This window comes from Suricata suricatta, chromosome 2 (assembly GCF_006229205.1).
Source record: "Suricata suricatta isolate VVHF042 chromosome 2, meerkat_22Aug2017_6uvM2_HiC, whole genome shotgun sequence".
Classification (NCBI taxonomy): domain Eukaryota; kingdom Metazoa; phylum Chordata; class Mammalia; order Carnivora; family Herpestidae; genus Suricata; species Suricata suricatta.
In genome coordinates this window covers 91,220,516-91,240,496 of record NC_043701.1, presented here as the reverse complement: position 1 = coordinate 91,240,496, position 19,981 = coordinate 91,220,516, and the positions used below count along the sequence as shown (strand labels likewise).

General features: G+C 37.4%; 1 protein-coding gene across 1 annotated transcript in view; it reads left to right on the top strand.

The window, feature by feature from the left end:
* Window positions 1-6,988, top strand: part of CRPPA (CDP-L-ribitol pyrophosphorylase A) — a 189,599-nt gene extending 182,611 nt beyond the window's left edge. Inside the window, exon 11 of the mRNA XM_029919056.1 lies at window positions 6,914-6,988. Coding sequence (XP_029774916.1) covers window positions 6,914-6,988 — 75 coding nt within the window. The remainder of the gene's footprint in view (window positions 1-6,913) is intronic.
* The last annotated feature ends 12,993 nt before the right edge of the window (window positions 6,989-19,981 follow it).

The following is a 19,981-nucleotide window of genomic DNA, read 5'->3' as shown; positions in this document are numbered from 1 at the left end:
GGCTCTGAGCTAGCTGTCAGTACAGAGCCTGATGCAGGGCTCAAACCCATGAACCAAACTGTGACATCATGACCTGAGCCGAAGCTGGACGCATAACCAACTGAGCCACCCAGGTGCCCCTAAAAATATTTCTTACAATTAAGAAATGATAATATGTAAACTGTTTTCCTGAGTTCTGTGAGCCAATTCTAGCAAATTATCAAACACAAGGGGGAAGGGGTTTGGGAACCCCTGATCTATATATAGCCTGTTGGTAAGGGGCACACATGACCTTGACTTAGATTGGCATCTAAACTAGAAGGCAGTCTTGTGGGAATGAACCATTAACCTGTGTGGTCTGTGCTAATTCTGGGTAGTTCGTGTCAGAATTGTTTAGTGTGAGAAAAATAAAACAACACATTTGGTGTCACAAGTGTTGAGAATAGAAAAAAGTTATCCATCTGTTGAATATAAAACTTGATATATCTGTTATCTACCAAGTACCACTAGAAATCTCCCAAATTGTGAACATTTTTTCATTTTGAATCTGTAGTGAAAATGTTGCGAATTAGAGCCCCCAGCAAATCGACAATAGATGTGTAGCATGAAAAATAAACTTTGTTGTTACTGTAATACAACTTAAACCATACTGACCAATTCACAGATGGGGCTTCTAGGTTAAAATGATATTATTTCAATGATAAGTATCTTTTTTGTTGTTGTTGTAGACATAGCACTTTTGAATAACCTACCCAACTGATTTTTGCATTGAGATTTATCCACCTTCTTCACAAAGATAGCATGAAACATCTTAGTAGATACTTTTCCCAAGTCCTGATCTAAGATTTGCACACTTTTCCCTTGTTTGAATATACTACCAGCATTCTAGGAGAAAGAAATAAGTTTAAGTTGTTTTAATGCAGTTACATTAGGCCCAGCTGATGACTGATTTTCTGTGACAGTGGCTTCTCAATACTGGTTCCTGTAACAGTCCTTAGCTGACAGAATTATAGTCATCTGATGAATTTAATAAATACAGATTCCTAGCCAACACCTTAGGGAATCTATTTCAATAGATCAAGCATATACATGGGGCTTTGTATATTCCACAGGCTCAAGCCCTGATGAAAGTCTAATGTGAACCAGGTTTGGATGACACACTTAGACCAGTGGTTCTCAAATACACTGACATATTGGAATCAACTGTGGACCCTCTTGAATCTATATAGGACTGTCACCACTTGAATCTATATAGGTGAACTTGAGTAAAATGAAGAATGACCATTTGAAAAAGTTTCTCCACTAACTCTGAGATCATCTTTTCTTGTTCATTATGAACAAATGTTCTAAATACTCACAAAGTATCTGGTTCATAGGGCGATTTTATTGGTGACGATTCTTAGTTGTAAACAAAATGTCTCAGTGGTTGTGTAAAAGAACGTTTTATTTTAGTCCATTTTGTATCTTATAGAATTTCTGAAGAGTCATGAAACCAAGATTGGATACCACCTCGCCAAGAACAGTACAGGTGGCAGAAATACTCAAGTCCTCTGGGACTGTGCTAGTAAAAGTGCCTCCCATCACTGCCCCTGGGTGCATATGGTGCTAAGGACGCCCAGGTAGAAACTCTGCCATAGCTCCTGCAGAAAATGTAGTCTTTCCCTGTTTTTGGAGCCATGCCAACCTGCTTACTGCCACTTTCTAAATCTCTTATATGTGCATCATAGAATCCACAGAATTTTGATAAAACAGAATCTGAGGAAATGTAGTTTTTCCCCTCTGTAGTCTCTCTAGCATGTGAATGAAAGCTGGGATATGGTTGGAGAAGGTATTGGTTGAGCCACTTTGCAGTGTTGGCCCCATCAGCCTAGGTCATAGGCCCCATCTTGACCTAGGTTGGAATCAGAGTACCTTCAACACGTTATAGTCACTGTCAAGGGCCTTTCACCTGCATCCAGGCTTCCATGTGGTGTCTTAATGTCACAATTTACACATTTTTTTATGTCTTTATTTTTTATTTTTTTATTTTGAGAGACAGAGAGTGAGCAAAGGAGGGGTAGAGAGAGAGGGAGACACAGAATCTGAAGCAGGCTCCAGGCTCTGAGCTGTCAGCACACAGCCCAACACGGGGCTCGAACCCACAGACTGTGAGATCATGACCTGAGCCGAAGTGGGATGCTCAACCGACTGAGCCACCCAGGCGCCCCATACACAATTTTTTTTAAATAAATAAAATTTTACACATGAATTTTTATAATAGAATTTTTAAATTCTGTAAAATTTATAAAGTCCTTGCACCATTTTTAAATTTAATCTACCCATTTTACATGCTCAAGGATTTAGAGATAGAAGCAAACACATTTATGGTTAAAGAGTTCAAAACTTTTAAAACTGATTGTTTCTTGGTCTGAATTAGCATCATCCCATCTAATTGAAACAACTAGCTCTCTGACCTTGAACAAGTGATAAAAATTTGTGTAGGCCTCTGATTATTCATTTGTAAAATTCAGAATCAGCAATTCTTGAGTCCTCCACTAGGTGAGAGGATGGACATAGAGGAAATGGGCACATGACAGTGAGGCTGTGTCACATGACCCCATCAATCACTGTTCACTGTGATAGGGAAATAGTGAACCTGAGCCTGGATATTCTTCCCCTCCTCGTATGACTATAAACTTTACCCGTACTATTATTTCCTTTATTTTGTTGAGACATTATTGATTATAGTTCATATATATCATTATAATTAAGAGAGAGAACTATTTTTTGGATATTTTTGGCACCTCAATAAAGTAAAAGTCAATGAGGAGAATGTCTTAGTCTATTCTGCTAATATGATACCATTGATTGGGTAGCTTCTAAAGAACAGCAGTTTAATTCTCATATTTCTGGAGGCTGAAATTTTAAGATCACAGCATCTGCATGGTCAAGTTCTGGTGAAGACCCTCTTCCCTGTTGCAGACCACCATTTTCTCACTGCATCCTCACGTGTCAGGGAGAGGAGGAGGCCTCTCTTGGGTCTCTCTTAATGAGAGCAGTAATCCTTTCCATGGGGATTCCACTTTCATTACATAATCACCAACCACAGGGTTCACTCTGTAATGCTATCATGCTGTGGGCGTTAGGATTTCAACATGACTTTTGGTGGGGGTCACACACATTCAATCTGTAACAGGGAACGAATTAGCATCCATCAGCGAAGTGTTAAATATTAACAAGCTAGCATGACAGGGACTGTGTACCATTTTAGTCTATCCATTTTCCTTTATCTCCTTTTTTGTCTGAGCTGTCATTCCACTGAGTTTGATGCAGTCAGAAATACGTCTTTGGAAACAATGTTTGGCTTTTTGCATATTTTTCACAAAATGAGGCCATTGGGAGGGACTGTACCAATTGACAGAAATAGAAAATTCACGTCTTGGAGAGGTCAAGAGGTAAAGTGATGAGCTCAGTTCTTTCTCACTGCTCTTAAATGTCACTTTTCCCTCAAGTACAGTTCTGAAAAGTATATATAAAAAAGGAAAAAAGTTACCAATGCAGGTTTGTAATTTTGTGGGATTTTAAAAAATAATTATTTGTAAAGGAGTAGAGAATTCTTCTATAAGCCTCCAAAATAGGATATGGAATGGCAAAATGAAATGCTTTAGCCACAACATTAATTTAAATAAGGCTGTGTACAGTGATTTTCTGTCACAGAGTGTAAACCAAATCTCTACCTGATGTGTTACATACTGTTGTCCTTTTCTATTGCCTGGGTTTTGAAAGTTGTCTCTGTACTGTAAAGGACATTCAGAAATCATTCTTGTTGATGGATCTCTTTGTCATTTACTGTAGGTAAGTTCATAATGAAACATTAAGAACTGTATGAACAGGTCTGACTGCTGTAGGGTACTTTTGTGCCAAAAGACCTTAATTTGTAAGATACAGTTGTTACTAATATTTCCCTCTTAGCTGAATGCTATCAAAAACAGAACACTGAATTTTAATGATTATCTTGGAGGAGGTTAGACTTAAAATTCCACTCCCCACAATGAGCAATTACTTGTAGTTTAACTGGGAATTATTTACTGAACACACAGTACTTTCCATGGCATTGAATCCTGTGGCATGCACACCAAACATGCTGCACCAAATCTGTTTACAGAAACTCGTAACACCCATAACGCTGTTCGGAATAATCAGGCTTTTTTGATGTGGGAATGTTTATGAGACTAAATATTTTTCACTTTCAATATTATTTTGGCTTTGAATGTTTAAACTGAGTCATTCTTTGGGGGAAATATGAAGGTCATAAAATATAATGTGTCTTCAAAATTGTGTGAGATTAAAAAACAAAACTCTTTTTAGGGAGTTTGGAGAGCTTACTTAGCCTCATTAGAGTGGCAGTAAGCTATTATACTTAGATATACATGAATAAAATGGTGTAATAGGTACAAACTTGTGCTGCAGATCTCCACTTAATTTTTTGGAATAAATGAAGCAACATTATGAATGAAAATGGCCATGGAGAACTAATGCACTAAGTCTTTTGAATAAAGTATTAGTCACCTGTTACTGCGTAACAAATTACTCTCAAACTTAGTTGCTTAACATAATATATATAACTTCACAATCTCTGTGGCTTCATCTGTTCTGGGCCTTTCTCAAGACTCACGTCTCTCAAGGCTCCACTGGTAATGATTTGCTTCCTACCTCACTTATCTGCCTGTTGGAAGGACTTGTGTCTTCTGGGCTATTTTGCACTGAGGCCTCAGATCTTCAGAAGCTTGTGGTTGGGGGCCTGTTCATAGAGTATCTCACAGTGTTACATGTATGAGACGGGACCAAGAAAGAAGTCCGTTTCTATAACATAATCACTAAGTGACATCCCACTGGAAGTAAATTACTAGGGTCTCTCCACCCTCAGGGTAGATGATGACACATGGTCATAGATACTTGGAGATGGTGATGATTAGGAGCTTATCAGACAGTCCTCCACAATAATATACCAGAATGCAAATATTAAGGTTAAGATTTCAGAGTAAGGGGTTGGTAACCTTAAATAGGGCTAGAAATGTTTTAATGAAAAATCTAAATTGTATATACATATTCTGTAATACATATGCATGTACATATGGTAATACACATTTTTTTGGATACGTGAATAAAGTAATAACAGTTGAAGATGTTGTAGCAGGGAGATGAAGAACAAAGAAATAGAAACTTACCTTAATGTAATCTGTGTGTGTGTGTGTGTATGTATGTATGTGTGTATATATATATTTAAGAGGTTGATGTAGGTCAGATTCATATCAAGTCCATGTCAAATAACTATACATCAAAAACATAAACATGTTTACAGATAGGCTATCTTAATTTGAATTAAAGTTAGTGAACCTTGTATTACAAAATAGTAGCTACAAAGTGGTGGTGTTGTCTTTGAAAAGTTGAGACCTCTTACATTGAGAGTATATAACCCAGAAGTGTTCTGTCTTGGAGGCTTGGAGAAGAGTTTTCAGGCAAGAGAAGTGTTGTGGGAAGTCTAAATGACTAGAAATAAAAGGAATCCAGTGAATCTGAGATGGTATTGGTAATCTTCAGGGAAGACAGTTCTGTAGATTTCCAGAAAATATTGAGAAACTTTGTTGGGAGTCATGATTTTCCATAAAATGTTCCCTCAGTAAAACTGCTCTATTACTAATATCATGCAAAGTCAAAAATAGGATTCAATTTTGGTCTCCATTAGTCTGATATTTTGACTCATGAAATAGAAAAAAAATTGACATGGCAAGTAGGCTGAAAGAGAAAACTAAATAATTAGTTCCTAGAAAATTGAGAGTTTTATAATATATGTGGCATTATTTCAGTCCTTTGAAATAAACTGTGTTGTATATATACTCTGAGTTTAATGTAGATTGTCCTTAAGTAACATTGGAAGGAGATATCTTTCTCTATTTTCATTTTATGGAAGACTAATTATCCAAACTTTAGAAGCAGCTGTACAAAGAACTCTAAAATTGCAATATTTAACTGAATCAAGTGGAAAGCCTTATGTGCATACTAGAGGGCTTGAAAACATCAAGCAAGGTGGGAAGTGAAACTAGGAGAAATGTGAATTCAAGATAATTATTTTAGGATTTGACATTCTAAGCCAATGACAGGGTCTCTGAATACTTTGAAATATTGGTGGCCTATTGACTATTAGATATTTCATGTCCTTGAGATTAAGGGTAATATTTCTAAAACCAGCAACTGTGTGAGGACTGTTTTCCAAGAATGAAATATCTAACCAGATAAGAATTCCATATTTTCTGCTCCAGTCATTATTTTGGAAGAAGAGAAGTTTGTGAAATTAGAACATGTCTTTATTGTCTCTGAGAATTCTGTCAGCATTACAGATTATGATCATAATGGAAATACAGAGGTACCTTCTCCCCTTGAGAATCAGGGAGATATGAGTAATGTTTGGCAAGTAGATTTGTGTATAGAAAATGGTAGGTTTATTAGTTTTCCATCTATCTCATTACTCACCTTTGACAACTGCTAAGGAAATCTACTTTAATTAACCTTCACCTTCCTCTTAGTGAATGCATAATGGCATTTATATACTAATGCTATTAGGAAATGAGTTGGGAGCAAACATATCTACAGTTAACTTTTAGAATCTGAATATTAATGGATAGACAAACATGTTTTACAAAGATACTATGCATGATGATTATTATGCTTCTGTCATTGTTTATATGTTTCTAATCATATTATTACTTTGAAACACTGTATTTGGAAAATATGTAAGGAAATAGCATTCAAAAAATACCACCAATAATTTGTCACTTTTTCAGCTAAAATTAAATAACTTAATTATTTGCATAATTTACTGTTATTATCTTTTTAAAAATAATTCTGAGTGTGTATTTATGGCCTAAAAGGTCTAAATCATAATAAAATTTTTAAGTATCCCACAGATCTGCTATATGAACAGATATGCATTTACAAAGATCATTCAGGACCAGAAGAAATTATTTATTAATTAACAGGACATGTTTTACTTTTGTTTACCACAAAAACATTCTCCATTAAAACTATTCAACAAAAATGTGGGTTTTTTTTTGTTTTTAGTTGTTCTTGTTGTTGTTTTTTACATAATTACAAGCTGAAATTAGAGCAATGCAAAGTGTATTAAAATAGGGACCGTGAAACTAAATCTATACCATCTACTGGTATGCGCTTCTTACATTCAGTTTGCAATTTGGAGCCAACTTCGTGCTCTCTTCTTACTATAAAGATAGAAAACAAACAAACAAAAACCCCCATTTTGATCCTTGGGTGAAGACCTGTGTTTGTGAAAAGATATAAACTATTAAATAGCAAGCTACATATAATAGGAATGTATGCATTTATGGTTTCCTAATGCTTCTGCATTATACTGTACATTTCTGGTTCCTTTGCAATGAGAATTAGGTCATTTTTTGCTTGTCTACCAGACATGTGTCTGATTCTGACTTGATGTGTTGAGTTTTGAATTTTAAATAGGACAAACAACATAATAACACAGGTTTAAAATGTGCCATCTTCATCACCATCTTAATCCTCTTACCTCTTGATGAAATTTCTGTCCCAATATTTTAAAATGTGTTGTTGCAATTAAAGGATTTATGCTCTAAAGGGAGGGTGGTGGGTCTGCTCTCCCTCTTACATTAAGAAAGCCAAGGGGCACCTGGGTGTCTCAGCTGGTTAAGCAACTGAACTCTTGGTTTTGTCTCAAGTCATGATTTCTTGGTTTATGAATTCGAGCACCAAGTTGGACTCCACTACATGGATTCTCTCTTTCCCTCTCTCTCACCCCTGCCTTGCTCATGTGCTCACTCTCTCAAAATAATATAAACTGAGCATTGATACAGACCCACTAGTATTTTTCTGACCTTTTGGATAATAGTCTAAAAATATGCGAGAAATTATGAAATCTACTTACTGAATTATCAGTTCTGGTCCATGGAAAATGAGCCTGTTCCCTATATCTAATTCTTTTTATTTGGATGTTACTTATAATTTTCCCAAAATGTGCTGGTCAAGAAGTATAAGCCTTTGAGAAGAAACACAATGGGGAGAGTCTTAACAATATTCAACAATGGTATGGCCAGTATAAATTTTAAGAAGCGTCTAACGTGTATTTTCTAAAGTTATGCCTTCGATTTTGTGGTTTGTTTACTCAGAAAGGTTATCAGGCTTTGCAGCATAACAAGAACCTGGATTTTCTTCATAAATACACTGTCCTAAGGCAAGTAAATCACAGCTGAATGCTTCCTACCATTCTTCAAATGTTTGCAGGTTGTTTTAAGACCTTGAAAAGAAGGACAAGTTATGTTTTTAAATATGTGTAAATCCCTTTGTGGGAGACACTGAAGAAGTCCAATGGTGGCTAAGACGCTTGCCCTGAGGGACAGGTTCCAATGAGGGAAGTATATCAGATTAACTGGGTGTTAAAAATGCATAACATTTGGTTTTCAGAGCTTAATTATTTCCAAAAGTATGTGTTTCCCGGAGACTAGTTAAGCATTAGCGTCATGACCCTTGTGATAAATTCATGAAAATCAGTAATGGGGAAATAGCTATTTTGCTTTCTGCCAACCTGGCTAGCTCTTGGGAAACCTCTACCTTCTAAAACCCTGTATGTTGCACTTGAAGATTGCAAATTGCAGATCTTTTCATCTAGTGCGTGTTTGGGGATTAGTAAGAAAGCATGTGTGCTAAGACAAAATAGTAGAGCATGCTCTTGCCTAAGCGTTTGAGAACAGTGAATTTCTTGACTAAAATGTACAATAAAGGAAAATAATGAGTAAAAATCCCAAAAGGTTACCAAGTTAGGATTTTTGTAAAGTCTTAGAAAAGTTTAAGAACGAAATTTGCTTAAGTTTTCTTACTTTAACAAGGATTATAAAGGAAGGGGAATTTTTCTTTCCCTGGCATTTTATTTAAGTGCTAAATTTAAATGGAAATTTTAGAATAATTCTGTAATACTTCTTCTCAACTATCCAAAGTTTGACTTAGATATGTAGCTAAATTACGGCTAACTTAAAGCCTTCACATTCAGAATTTTAATTGCTGTTTGTATCATTTATATATTTTATTCATACTCATCTTTGATTCAGTTCAAATGTCATGTCATGTGTTTTTCAAAGCTTAAGATGCTTTAAATGGGAAACAAAGGGTTTTAGTCAAAATGCCAAGTTTATTAAAATATTTTTATTTGAAAAAGCAAAGTGTAGACTGTTAACAAGTTGCAAATTATCATTTCATCAAATAATTTTAATGAGTTATAAAATAAACATACACTTGCCACTACTTGTTATACAACAGAAATGTGAATTTTAATTTCATCTTTAAATGTTCCACCAGTTATCTTGAAATTGTAAAAAATGATACATTTTATTATATCTGGAACATTATCTATTAGTAAATAATAAATAAAGCTACTAGCTTTGTTAATGTACAGATTTCAGTATTATACTTCCTGGACAAAATTTTATGATTATTTCGAAACTTTAAAAAAAAAATGTAGCATGTATGTCAGTTTCAAGGAAATTTCCTGGGGGAAAATCACAGCAGAATGGAATTTCAAGCCTTTTGAATTAATTGTTAAACTAGTTGGTTTATCATTTGGAAAGTAAAAATTTATTTTTAATGTTTATATTTGAGAGAGAGAAAGAGAGAGTGCAAGCAGGGATGGGGCAGAGAGGGAGGGTGAAGCAGGCTCCAGGCTCTGAGCTGTCAGTTTAGAGCACCATCTGAGGCTCTAACCCAGGAGCTTTGAGATCATGACCTGATCTGAAGTCAGACACTTAACCTGAGCTACCCAGGAGCCCCCTATCATTTGGAACATTTAAATTGTAAATATCAGAAACAAAATATAAATTGAGTTAACAATGTAATTGACAGATCTAAGACTCATAGCTTTGGGGCTTGTTAGGCCCAGAGTCTCAAAGGGAGATTAACTCTATTCCTCTATTGTCTCTCTCTCTCCTACTCCTGCCTACACTCAGTAATTTCATTCTTTATTCTCATGTAATTAAAAAAAAATAATTCTAGCATACTTAAAATGCAGTTTCCCATTAGTTTCAGGTTTATAATAAATGATTGAACAATTCTGTGTGTTTCTCAGTGCTCATCATGGTAGGTGTGCTCTTTAATCCCCACCACCTCTGTCACCCATCTCCGCTCTCCCAGCCTCCCAGCTGGTAAGAACTCTGTTTTCTATAGTTAGAAGTATCTTAAACTTGAGAGACTATTGAATGCTGAGAATGAACTGAGGGTTGAGGGGGAAGGGGGAGGGGGGAAAAGAGGTGGTGGTGATGGTGGAGGGCACTTAAGGGGAAGAGCACTGGGTGTTGTATGGAAAACAATTTGACAGTAAAATATTATGGAAAAAAAAAAAGGAAAAAAAATTCCTGAAAAAAAAAAAGAAGTATCTTGGGGGCCTGAGTGTCTCAGTCAGTTAAGCGACCAACTCTTGGTTTTGGCTCGGGTCATGATCTGATGATTTTGTGGGTTCAAGCCCTGCAGTGCAGTGCAGAGCCTGCTGGGGATTCTTTCTCCCCGCCCCCCTCCACCGCCCCTCCCCCATTCATGCTGTTTCTGTCTCTCTCAAAATAAATAAACTTAAAAATTTTTCTTTAAAGTCTCTTTCTTGGTTTCTTTCTCTTTTTCCTTTGGTCATTGGTTTTGCTTCTTCCACATGTTAGTGACATCTTACAGCATTTGTCTTTATCTGACGGACTTATTTCACTTCCCATTATACTCTCTAGCTCTATCCATGTTGTTGCAGGACAAGATTTCATTGTTTTATGGCTGACATAATATTCTAGAGTTGTGTGTCCGTGTGTGTGTGTGTGTGTGTGTGTGTGTGTGTGTACTACATCTTCTTTATCCATCTGTCCATAGACTTAGGGCTGCCTCCATAATTTGGCTATTATAAATAATGCTACAATAAACAGGAGTACTTGTATCCCTCTGAATTAGTATTTTTGTATTTTTTGAGTAAATACCTAGTTGTGCAATTGCTGGATTCTAGGATATTTCTGTTTTTAACCTTTCAGGCAACCTCCAGGCTGTTTTCCACAGTGACTGCACCAGTTTGTATTCTGACCAACAGTGCAAGAGTGTTCCTTTTTCTCCATATCCTTGCCAACACTTGTTTCTTGTGTTTCTGATTTTAGCCATTCTGACAGGTGTCTCATGTAATTTTTAAGTAGTGTCAAACATAACCACCAACTATTAAAAGTTTATATTTTTTTAGTGTAGTAAATTCCATGGAAAGATTGCCTTTATCCCAATATTCTTGCCAAATCTTTTGGTTCTTGCTTTCATTAAGCTTGTTTATTTTCTTATTGAATTACTGTGGTCCAAGTAGATGTTCATTCTCTTTTCTTTTTTAAATGTTTTATTTATTTTTGATACAGAGAGAGACAGAGCATGAGAGGGGGAGGGGCAGAGAGAGAAGGAGACACAGAACCAGAAGCAGGCTCCAGGCTCCGAGCTAGCTATCAGCACAGAGCCTGACGCGGGGCCCGAACCCACGAACGTGAGATCTGACCTGAGCCGACGTCTGAGGCTCAACCGACTGAGCCACCCAGGCGCCCCTCATTCTCTTAACAGGCTTAGTTAATATGCCTGCCTCTGAAACCAGGTCAGCTTATTCAAACAACGTGGACTGGGTACATTTGTAAAAGAAAATTGTGGAGCCATTTTCAACAGCGTGAGGGGAAAGTTGCTGGACAAACCCAAATTACATATTACAATTAATGCTATGGACTGAGTGTTTCTGTCTCCCCCACATTCCTGTGTTGAAATAATGTTTGATGTGATGGTATTAGGCCTTGAGGTCTTTGGGAGACAATAAAGTTACCAGGGTAGATCCCTTGTGAACTGGATTCATGCCCTCTTCTCTGCCATGTGAGAAGCCAGCGGTGTGCCCAGCGGTGTGCAACACAGGACACGGTGCTCGACACATACTGATCTGCTTGCACCTTGGTCTTGCACTTGCCAGCCTCCAGAACTGTGAAAAATAAGATAGTTGTTTAAGCCATCGGCCTATGGCAATTTATTACAGCAGCCTAAATTCAGATGTCTTATTATAAGGGGCACTTTTCCATATTAGTAATTCTATAAGAAAAAGGCACTAAAAATCTGTGTCCCCGTGCTATGAATTTGGGCGCTTGTTTACTCATTAAGTGTGGAATTACAAAGTATCATATCAGATTTTTAGGGGATCTTTAAGTACACCTGGGCAGACTCGAAACTTTGCCAACCAGTTATTTTTAGCCACTTGTGAAACGTACTTCAGATTATATATTGCTAAAAATGGTTTCACAGTTTGGAAAATAGTGAATCAAATAATAAAAACAAGTAGCCACTAGAATAGTAATACCCATGATTCTTATTTTCATTCCAGGATATTCCTGGAAGAAAGTGGGAGGTGGGAGAGGAGTCTTCGTTCTAGAAAAAGGAGAGGGTAGGTCACACTCTGAACAGATATCTTATTTTTGTCGCATTGGAAGGAAATGAGTTGGAAACTACTCTTGTATACATCTATCAGTCTTGCCATATGTGCTTTTTTCCAGAAAAAATAGTTTTCATGGATTTATATTGTTCATCATAATACTTAACTTTGATTGCTTTCTCCTGTTGATTTCTTCCCAGATGTGATTTGTAGTAAAAGTGTACTGACCCTGTCCTTCCGCTGCACCGGTGCTCCTGTACGACACCCATCATGCTGTTCCTGCAGAGCAACATAACACCGTCTGGTGCACAGCGTTCTTTACTTATATATATTTGTTATCCTTCTCCCTTACCTGAAATGGGAATCCTTAGAAGGCAGGATGTGTGTGTGTGTGTGTGTGTGTGTGTATGTGTGTGTGTGTGTGTTCTGGCTTACTGATTGATATCTAGCATCCGGAATGGTACCTTGTACAAAGCAGGCCCTCAAAACCTGTCTACTGCTTTACTAACATGTAATGTACAGAATTGTACCTATACTTACAGGTGTTATCAGAACACCGTAAGTGTGAGTAGTAGCCTTACCTTTCTTGTTTACTATATTCCTCTGGTTTCTGTTCATGCCACACTTACTGTGTTCCTGAAAGTATACCAAATACTAACAGAAGAGTGGTTAAATCATATATTTATGTTATCAGTTAAATTTTTAGAAAGGTGAAAGTGAATAAATGCCAAAGCATAGGTCACTGTCATTCATAAATGGGGTGTCAGCAGAGGTGTCTGTGAGCTGGCGCTTGCTGAAGCCGGGATGCTGTCCTCCCACAGGGTCAGGGGGACGGAGGCTCCATCCTTCCTGATGATTACCTACGCGACAGGACTCGAGACATACACGCCTGACTTGTAGGAGATAAACTTACGTCCTGCAGGGACAGAGAACCCTTTTTAGTAAATGCTCTAAGGGAAGGTCAAGGAGCCTATCCTCGTGTCCGGGTGAAACAAACAGTAAATTGTACTGGCCATGCTGTTTTCTTCGGCATTTTAATAGGGGACAGCGACGTTCTAGGGGCTTGGCCTCAATGTTGCTAAAAGCCATGGTAGGGTTTTGTCATCTCTTAGTAAAAGGTGTAGGCAGAGTCTTTATGTACAGTTCTTGTTACTTTATATTACACGAAATGGAAATAAATTATTTCAAAATTTTCAACAGAAAATATAATTTTTCAAAATTTCCAATAGAAAATGGTATTAATTTAATTAGTATCAAAGTAATTAATTAGTAATAAAAGGAATGAAAGGGATACTTTTTCCTGAATTGAAACTCATTTCTTTTTGCAAATAAGGCAATGCCAAGGGTTACAGATGTTTGTCCACCTCTCCCCCCACTCGTTTTATCTTTACGAGAACGTGAATTCACCTGTTTTTGAGCTTAATCCATGTACACTTTTACCGTGCGCGCAGTGGAAAGCCTGCCGCCACCATGCCCTCATCAGCCTAGTCCGCAGCCCCCTCCCCTAACAAAAGCATCTCACCTTCACAGGTGTGTAATTGGATTTCATAACTAGGTTTTCCTTTCTGTGCCCTCAAGCTTTCTTCAGCTTCACATTGGTGTATTCATGTTTCCCTTACTCTGTCCCACCTGGGTTTGGGTAGGTTTTTGCCTTTTTATAAAGGGTTTTCCCAGCTATGTTGTCAGACCAATAGACTGCCTTTTGTGTTGCACTGAAACATGATTGTCAGCATTTGACTAATCAACGGGGTTGGCCTATTTTGCATGTTAAGATAATATACACCATTAGGGCATAAGGAGACATTATTATAGAAATAGCAGCAAAATTCTGAGAGTAATTTAGTGTTTGCTGTCTTTGCTGTGTAGGGATCATGTAACCAAGAGTGATAGCTACTTTTATGTGACCAGTCGGATTTAAAGGGAACAGACCGCACCTGCTCAGTGAAGGTGGCTCTCATCGACCCTGAGTTCTGGAACTCTGGAGTCTGAAACCTGAGTATTTGCAAAGAAACGCTACATCTTTGAAGTTTAATGAGCCACATTATTTGGAAAACACCACTGCGTTTCTCTTGAATGAACTTGATCATGGTATCCATAGTGTTAATTCTCTTAGCCTAAGATAATCCCATTAACTTTGATTGTTTTGGGTTCTTCTTGTACCCATGTCTAGCTGAGTGACCTGCTAAATAAAGGGCATTCATAGAGGATAGGAAGAAGACTAACACTTTGTTTTTAAATGTAGTTTTATTAAAGCACAGGGACAGGACGTGCGGGCAGAAAGAACTGCCAGAAGACTAACATTTTGAAGCATTGGGTGCACTGGGTACTTTTATATACACTTCACGAAGTTTCAGAATAGTCCTGTGATTAGTTAATACCTCAATTATTTATTGGTGAGGAGTCTCAGATCCAGAAACATAAATAACTCCTTACACCATAAGCTGGTAAGTGGTTGAGTTGGGTTTGGAACTTAAATGTTCCACGATGTGCAGCTGCTCAGTGAGGCTTGAGTAGAAGAGCTTCTTTAAAAAAATTCCAGTAAGATGGAAGCCATGTTATATTCTTAACCTTTAGCAGACTTGTGATTTATCCTAAAAATCAAACTTCACATTATTTTATGAGCCAGTCTTTTCTTCTTGGCTGTTGAGAGTGGATACTGCTGGGTATGGAGGCTGGCAAGATCTTTCCTTGATGACTGAGTGTGGAACTTAGAGGAACAAAAGGAATCCTGGCCTTGATGGACTTGTAATCCCCAAACCAGTCTTTGTCGTTAGGTTTTACAGAGGTGTGAACAGCAGAAATGGAGCTGAAGCAAATTGTCTGTTCCCAGGGAGTGGCAATAATGGGTGTGCAGGGGGGAGGAGTCTTGGAGAACAGAGCCCAAAGATGGCTCCCGAGAACAAGTCCTTTCAAGGGAGGAACCTTTTATGCTGGAGTACCTATAACCAGCCCCGGAGGATGAGGAGGAAAATATTAAAGTTGCTTGACCACCTCAGGTGCCCCTGCACTTTGTCAGTCTCTCACTCTTGGCCACAGTGAAGCTGAGGGCTCTGCAGGACTTGTTCTGTATCATTCCCCATGTGGGAGGCCTCAGCCCTTCTCTGCTCCTGTAGCAGATACCTGTTTCGGCGCATTTGGATCTGACCTTGGTTGTGGCAGCCTCAAGACCCTAATAGATTGTTTCCTGGCCTACACTGTCTTGATCTTTGCAGGTGAGGCTGTGTTAGGGAAAAAAAAGTTTTAATTTTTCAAAGAACTAGAGTAAAAATTTGTCAGTTTTAAAAAGTAACCCTGTTAAAAAGGCAAAACCTCTATGACATATTTGGTTCCGGGAAGAATAGTTCTTCGGGACTTGATTAGTTTCACTGCCAGAATTGGCATGGTGGGATACATTCCAGAGAGTGCCAGGGAGCCTAACGCTGGTTTCCTAACACCCTCACCTTAATTATCTGCTTATCTTAATCATCTTTGCTTCCAGGGATCATTGTGTAGCTTACTTTGTTTTGGGTTGGGCTCCTAATTGTATATTACAAAGAACATTGTAAACAGTGTTTTTCATGCGGTTTTTTTTTTTCTTTTTCTATGGTTCTTTGTAGGGTGGGGTAATAAGTGATGGTGTTGCAGAAACCTATCAGAATGACCTGGGGAAGTTTTCAAACTGCAAAAATCTCTACTCCATTAGTTTATGTACTATATTCTTTAGTTAAGACTGCCTCCACTCCTTAAAAAAAAAAAAAAAAAAGAAAAAGAAAAGGAAAGGAGTACAAAGTGTTTAAACTCGCAGAGCATAATTTTCAAAGTTTGTACAAGTTTCACAGTGTTCCGATCAGACTACTCGTCAGTCTGCTCATGTTTGCCTTTGGTGCTCTTTATCTTCACCAAGAAGAGAATGTATAAGTATATCTCCCATTCATAAAACTTGAGTAAAAAAGAAAAACAGAAAAAAAAACCCCTCATGAAAACAGTTCAGCAAAATAGGATATAAGAAGTGAATTCAAAATTAGGTTTCTTTGTTACCTAGATTAGGGGAGAAGGATACTTTCTATAGATCTTTCGCTTTGTTAGGTTTGTGTTGACAGAAATTTCAGCTCCGTGTTATACTGCCGTTTTAAAAATCTTGTAATCAAATTGAGGAAAAGGGAAGAGGCAAAGGAATATGGACAGATGTGGTAAGGGACTTGAGAGTGGAAAATAAGTACTAACAAAGGTATGTGTGGATATATAACATCTCCTTGAGGGGAGGAGTAGGAATGGCGGTCTGTAAAGGGAAGCCCTCAGTGAGGGCTTCTATTCAAATGAGTAGGTGCCATTTTGTAGAAGGAGCCAAGATAAAAGTGCCCTGTCTGTTCACTTGTACAAGACTTCCTTAGTGTGTGTCTCAGGACAGTGGTGGTGTATGTGGCCAGTAAAGACCTATGTTCATTGTCCTTTCTGCTTACAACATAGCTTAAAAGGCCTGACTTAAGTTTCCTCCAAGGCTGACAAAGGAGTCCTCATGTGATTTGAAGGCCTCTTGCTTCCCTTCTGTCATTCTGGCTCTCTCTTCTTGCTTTTGAATATTTTTGTCATAGGTCAACAGATATTTAATTCTATCATTAAGGCTTAAATATTCTGCTCCTGGTCATTTTTTTTCCCCATTGAGTATAGTTTTAATGAAATCAACCAATTAGCCACAACATGTAAAAAGTCAAATTCACTGCTATTTGGTTGGGGAAGACTGGTGTGGGTGTCAAAGAGATCCAGACCATTCTAAATTCTTGAAGAGAGTTGGGTGAGAGAATCTTGTATAAGTGATGACAATGCAAAGTGAATTGTCCCTGTTCAGACATCAGAGGTTAAGCCCTGAGGGCTTGTGCCTTGACATACTTTTGTCCTGGCTCCACAGAAGCAGTGCTACTTTACTGATTTATGAAGATTTTTTAAAACAAGATTTATATTTAACCCCTTTTATATTTATGGTATTAATGCTAGAGTGTTTATTTAGTTCCTTCCTAAGCTTAAAGGAGCAGCGATTTAAATATAGTGGAATTGTTATCTTAAAGTTTATATCTTTTAATTAGGGAGCAGCTCTGTGGGTGAGAGCATTAAGTATCTCACAAATTACAAATACAGAGTTGTTTATTGAAGCAAATTTACATTAGAATAAAGCAACTTTTTCTGTATTGTGCTACAAAAAAATACTCTGCAAGTTTTTAATAAGTATTTCATGAAATAGTCCTATAGTTAACTAACTTTAGAGGAATGTTAAATTTCCTTAACTCTAAGATCAAAACAGAAAAATCAATTTTATCTTCATATTCTAGCAACAAAAAGTTAGAAACTGAAGTTAAATGATGAAACAATAGCATGATAAAATATGAAAGAGAAATAGAAGAATGTTGGGGTGTTTGGGTGGCTTAGTCTGTTAAGTGTCCGACTCTTCATCTCAGTTCAGGTGTTGATCTCAGGATCGTGAGTTCAAGCCCCACATTGGACTCTACACTGGGCATGGAGCCTACTTAAGAAAAATAAATAAACAGAAAAATTTTGAAGATTCTTATGCTTGAAACTACAAAATATTGAGAGAAATTAATGCCTAATTAAGCAGAGATACATATTATGTTCATGGTTTGTCAAGATGACAGTTTGATGCCAAATGAGGTATAATTCAGTGCAGTTCCACTCACAATACTGAGAGTTATTTATTCTTGAAAATAACAAACTGATTCTCAAATTTGTATAGAAATGCAAACAGCCTGGAATACCTGTAATTATTTTTTTTAGGAGAACAAAGTGGGATGACTCACTCTAACTGATATAAGACTTGTAAGGCTACAGAAGAAGCAAAACTATGTAGAATTGATGTAAGAAATGGGAATTGGACAGAACAGTCTAGAAATAGATCCACGCATATATAGTAAATTGATTTTTTACAAAGCTGTTAAGGTGATTTGATAGGGAAGGAAAAATCTTTTCAGCAGCTATTTCTAAAAAAATTATAAAGAATTATCAGAGAACATTGATTTCAACCTCTGCCTTTAGCCTGGTACAAAAGGAAATTCAAGGTGACCAGAAACCTAAATATAAAGTTTAAAACTCAATCTATAGATATACATGCAGAATAATACATAGTTTAACCTCAAAAACAACATGTGGAGTTTAAGAAAGAGTACATTGATGGGGATGGCAGATAGACAGTTGTATTTGTCAGAGCTCATTAAACTTTACACTCAACATTTGTGCATTTTGGAGTGCCTGAATTATGTCTCAAAAGTAGCTTCCATAAGCAGTAACTTTTCAAATTGTTCATGTTGCCTTTGCCTCTCTAAGCAGGCATGTCCCTACCATTGTTCCTAGAACTTAAGTTGCACCAATTCTATTATATTAATGAGGGTTCTTCAGAGAAACAGAACCAATAGAAAAGATATGGGGAAAGAGAGAGAGAGAGAGACATTGTCACTTGCTTGTGGGATTTCAGCAACTCTGAAATCTGTAAGGAAGGCTGGCAAGCTGGAAAATTAGGCAAGATTTCTATGTCTCAGTTTTGAGGCAGAGCTCTTGCTCCTCTGTGAAATCTCAGTCATGGCTCTTAGGCTTTCCTTTGACTGGAAGAGGCCCACCCACATCATGGAGGATAATCTGCTTCAACGGATTGTAAATGTTAATCATGTAACAAAACATCTTCGCAGCTAATCCAGTGTTTGTCCAAACAACTGGGGAGGTAGGAGAGTTTTAATTCCTTCTTCATAGATGTAGGATAAGGATCTACAAGATGGCATCATTTGTCAAAGGTTTGATCATTAAAAAAACCCACATTATGCCAGTTGTTTTGTAGAAACTTGGAATCCACCAGGGCATAGATGACAGGAAAATCTCTGAACTTGTGGAGGGTGCATTGTAGTAGGTAGGAGACAGTAGAAATACTAGAAAATTCCACAGCAATTTAGAGAATAGTGGTAATAAGTGCTTGGGAGGAAAATAGGTAGAATAAGTTAGGGGGCACTGAGGTCTCATATGGGGTTTGCCTCATTAAGAAGATGACATATTTCACTGGAGACTTGAAGCAGTTGTGAGTAACTTGGGAAAGCCAGTCTACTAGAGGAAGCCAGTAGTGTGAAACCTCGAAGCCTGGTAACTAAGACTAGAATCTTGATCTTAAGTTGTTCACTGTTTAAGGCTAGTTATTGAGTACACTCTTTGTGTAAGTGTAGTGCTAGCCATTGAAGCTAGCACTACACTTACACATACTTTTACAGTATGTGTAAAAACACATACTGTGCCAAGGAAATTTCTAATTCTTCATTTTCATTATAGGAGTGGTTCCTCACCCACGAGCTAGAGAGTGTTTACAAAGGTCTTCAAATGTATTTTGCTCTGAAAATTTTCTGTAGGTAATAATTATACATATTACATTTAAATATATATGTGTTCTATATATTTTTTAAATGTTTATTTGGGAAGAGAGCAAGAGCACAGAAGCAGGGGGAGGGGCAGAGAGAGGGGGGAGAGAGAATCTCAAGCAGGCTCCACACCTTCAGCACAAAGCCC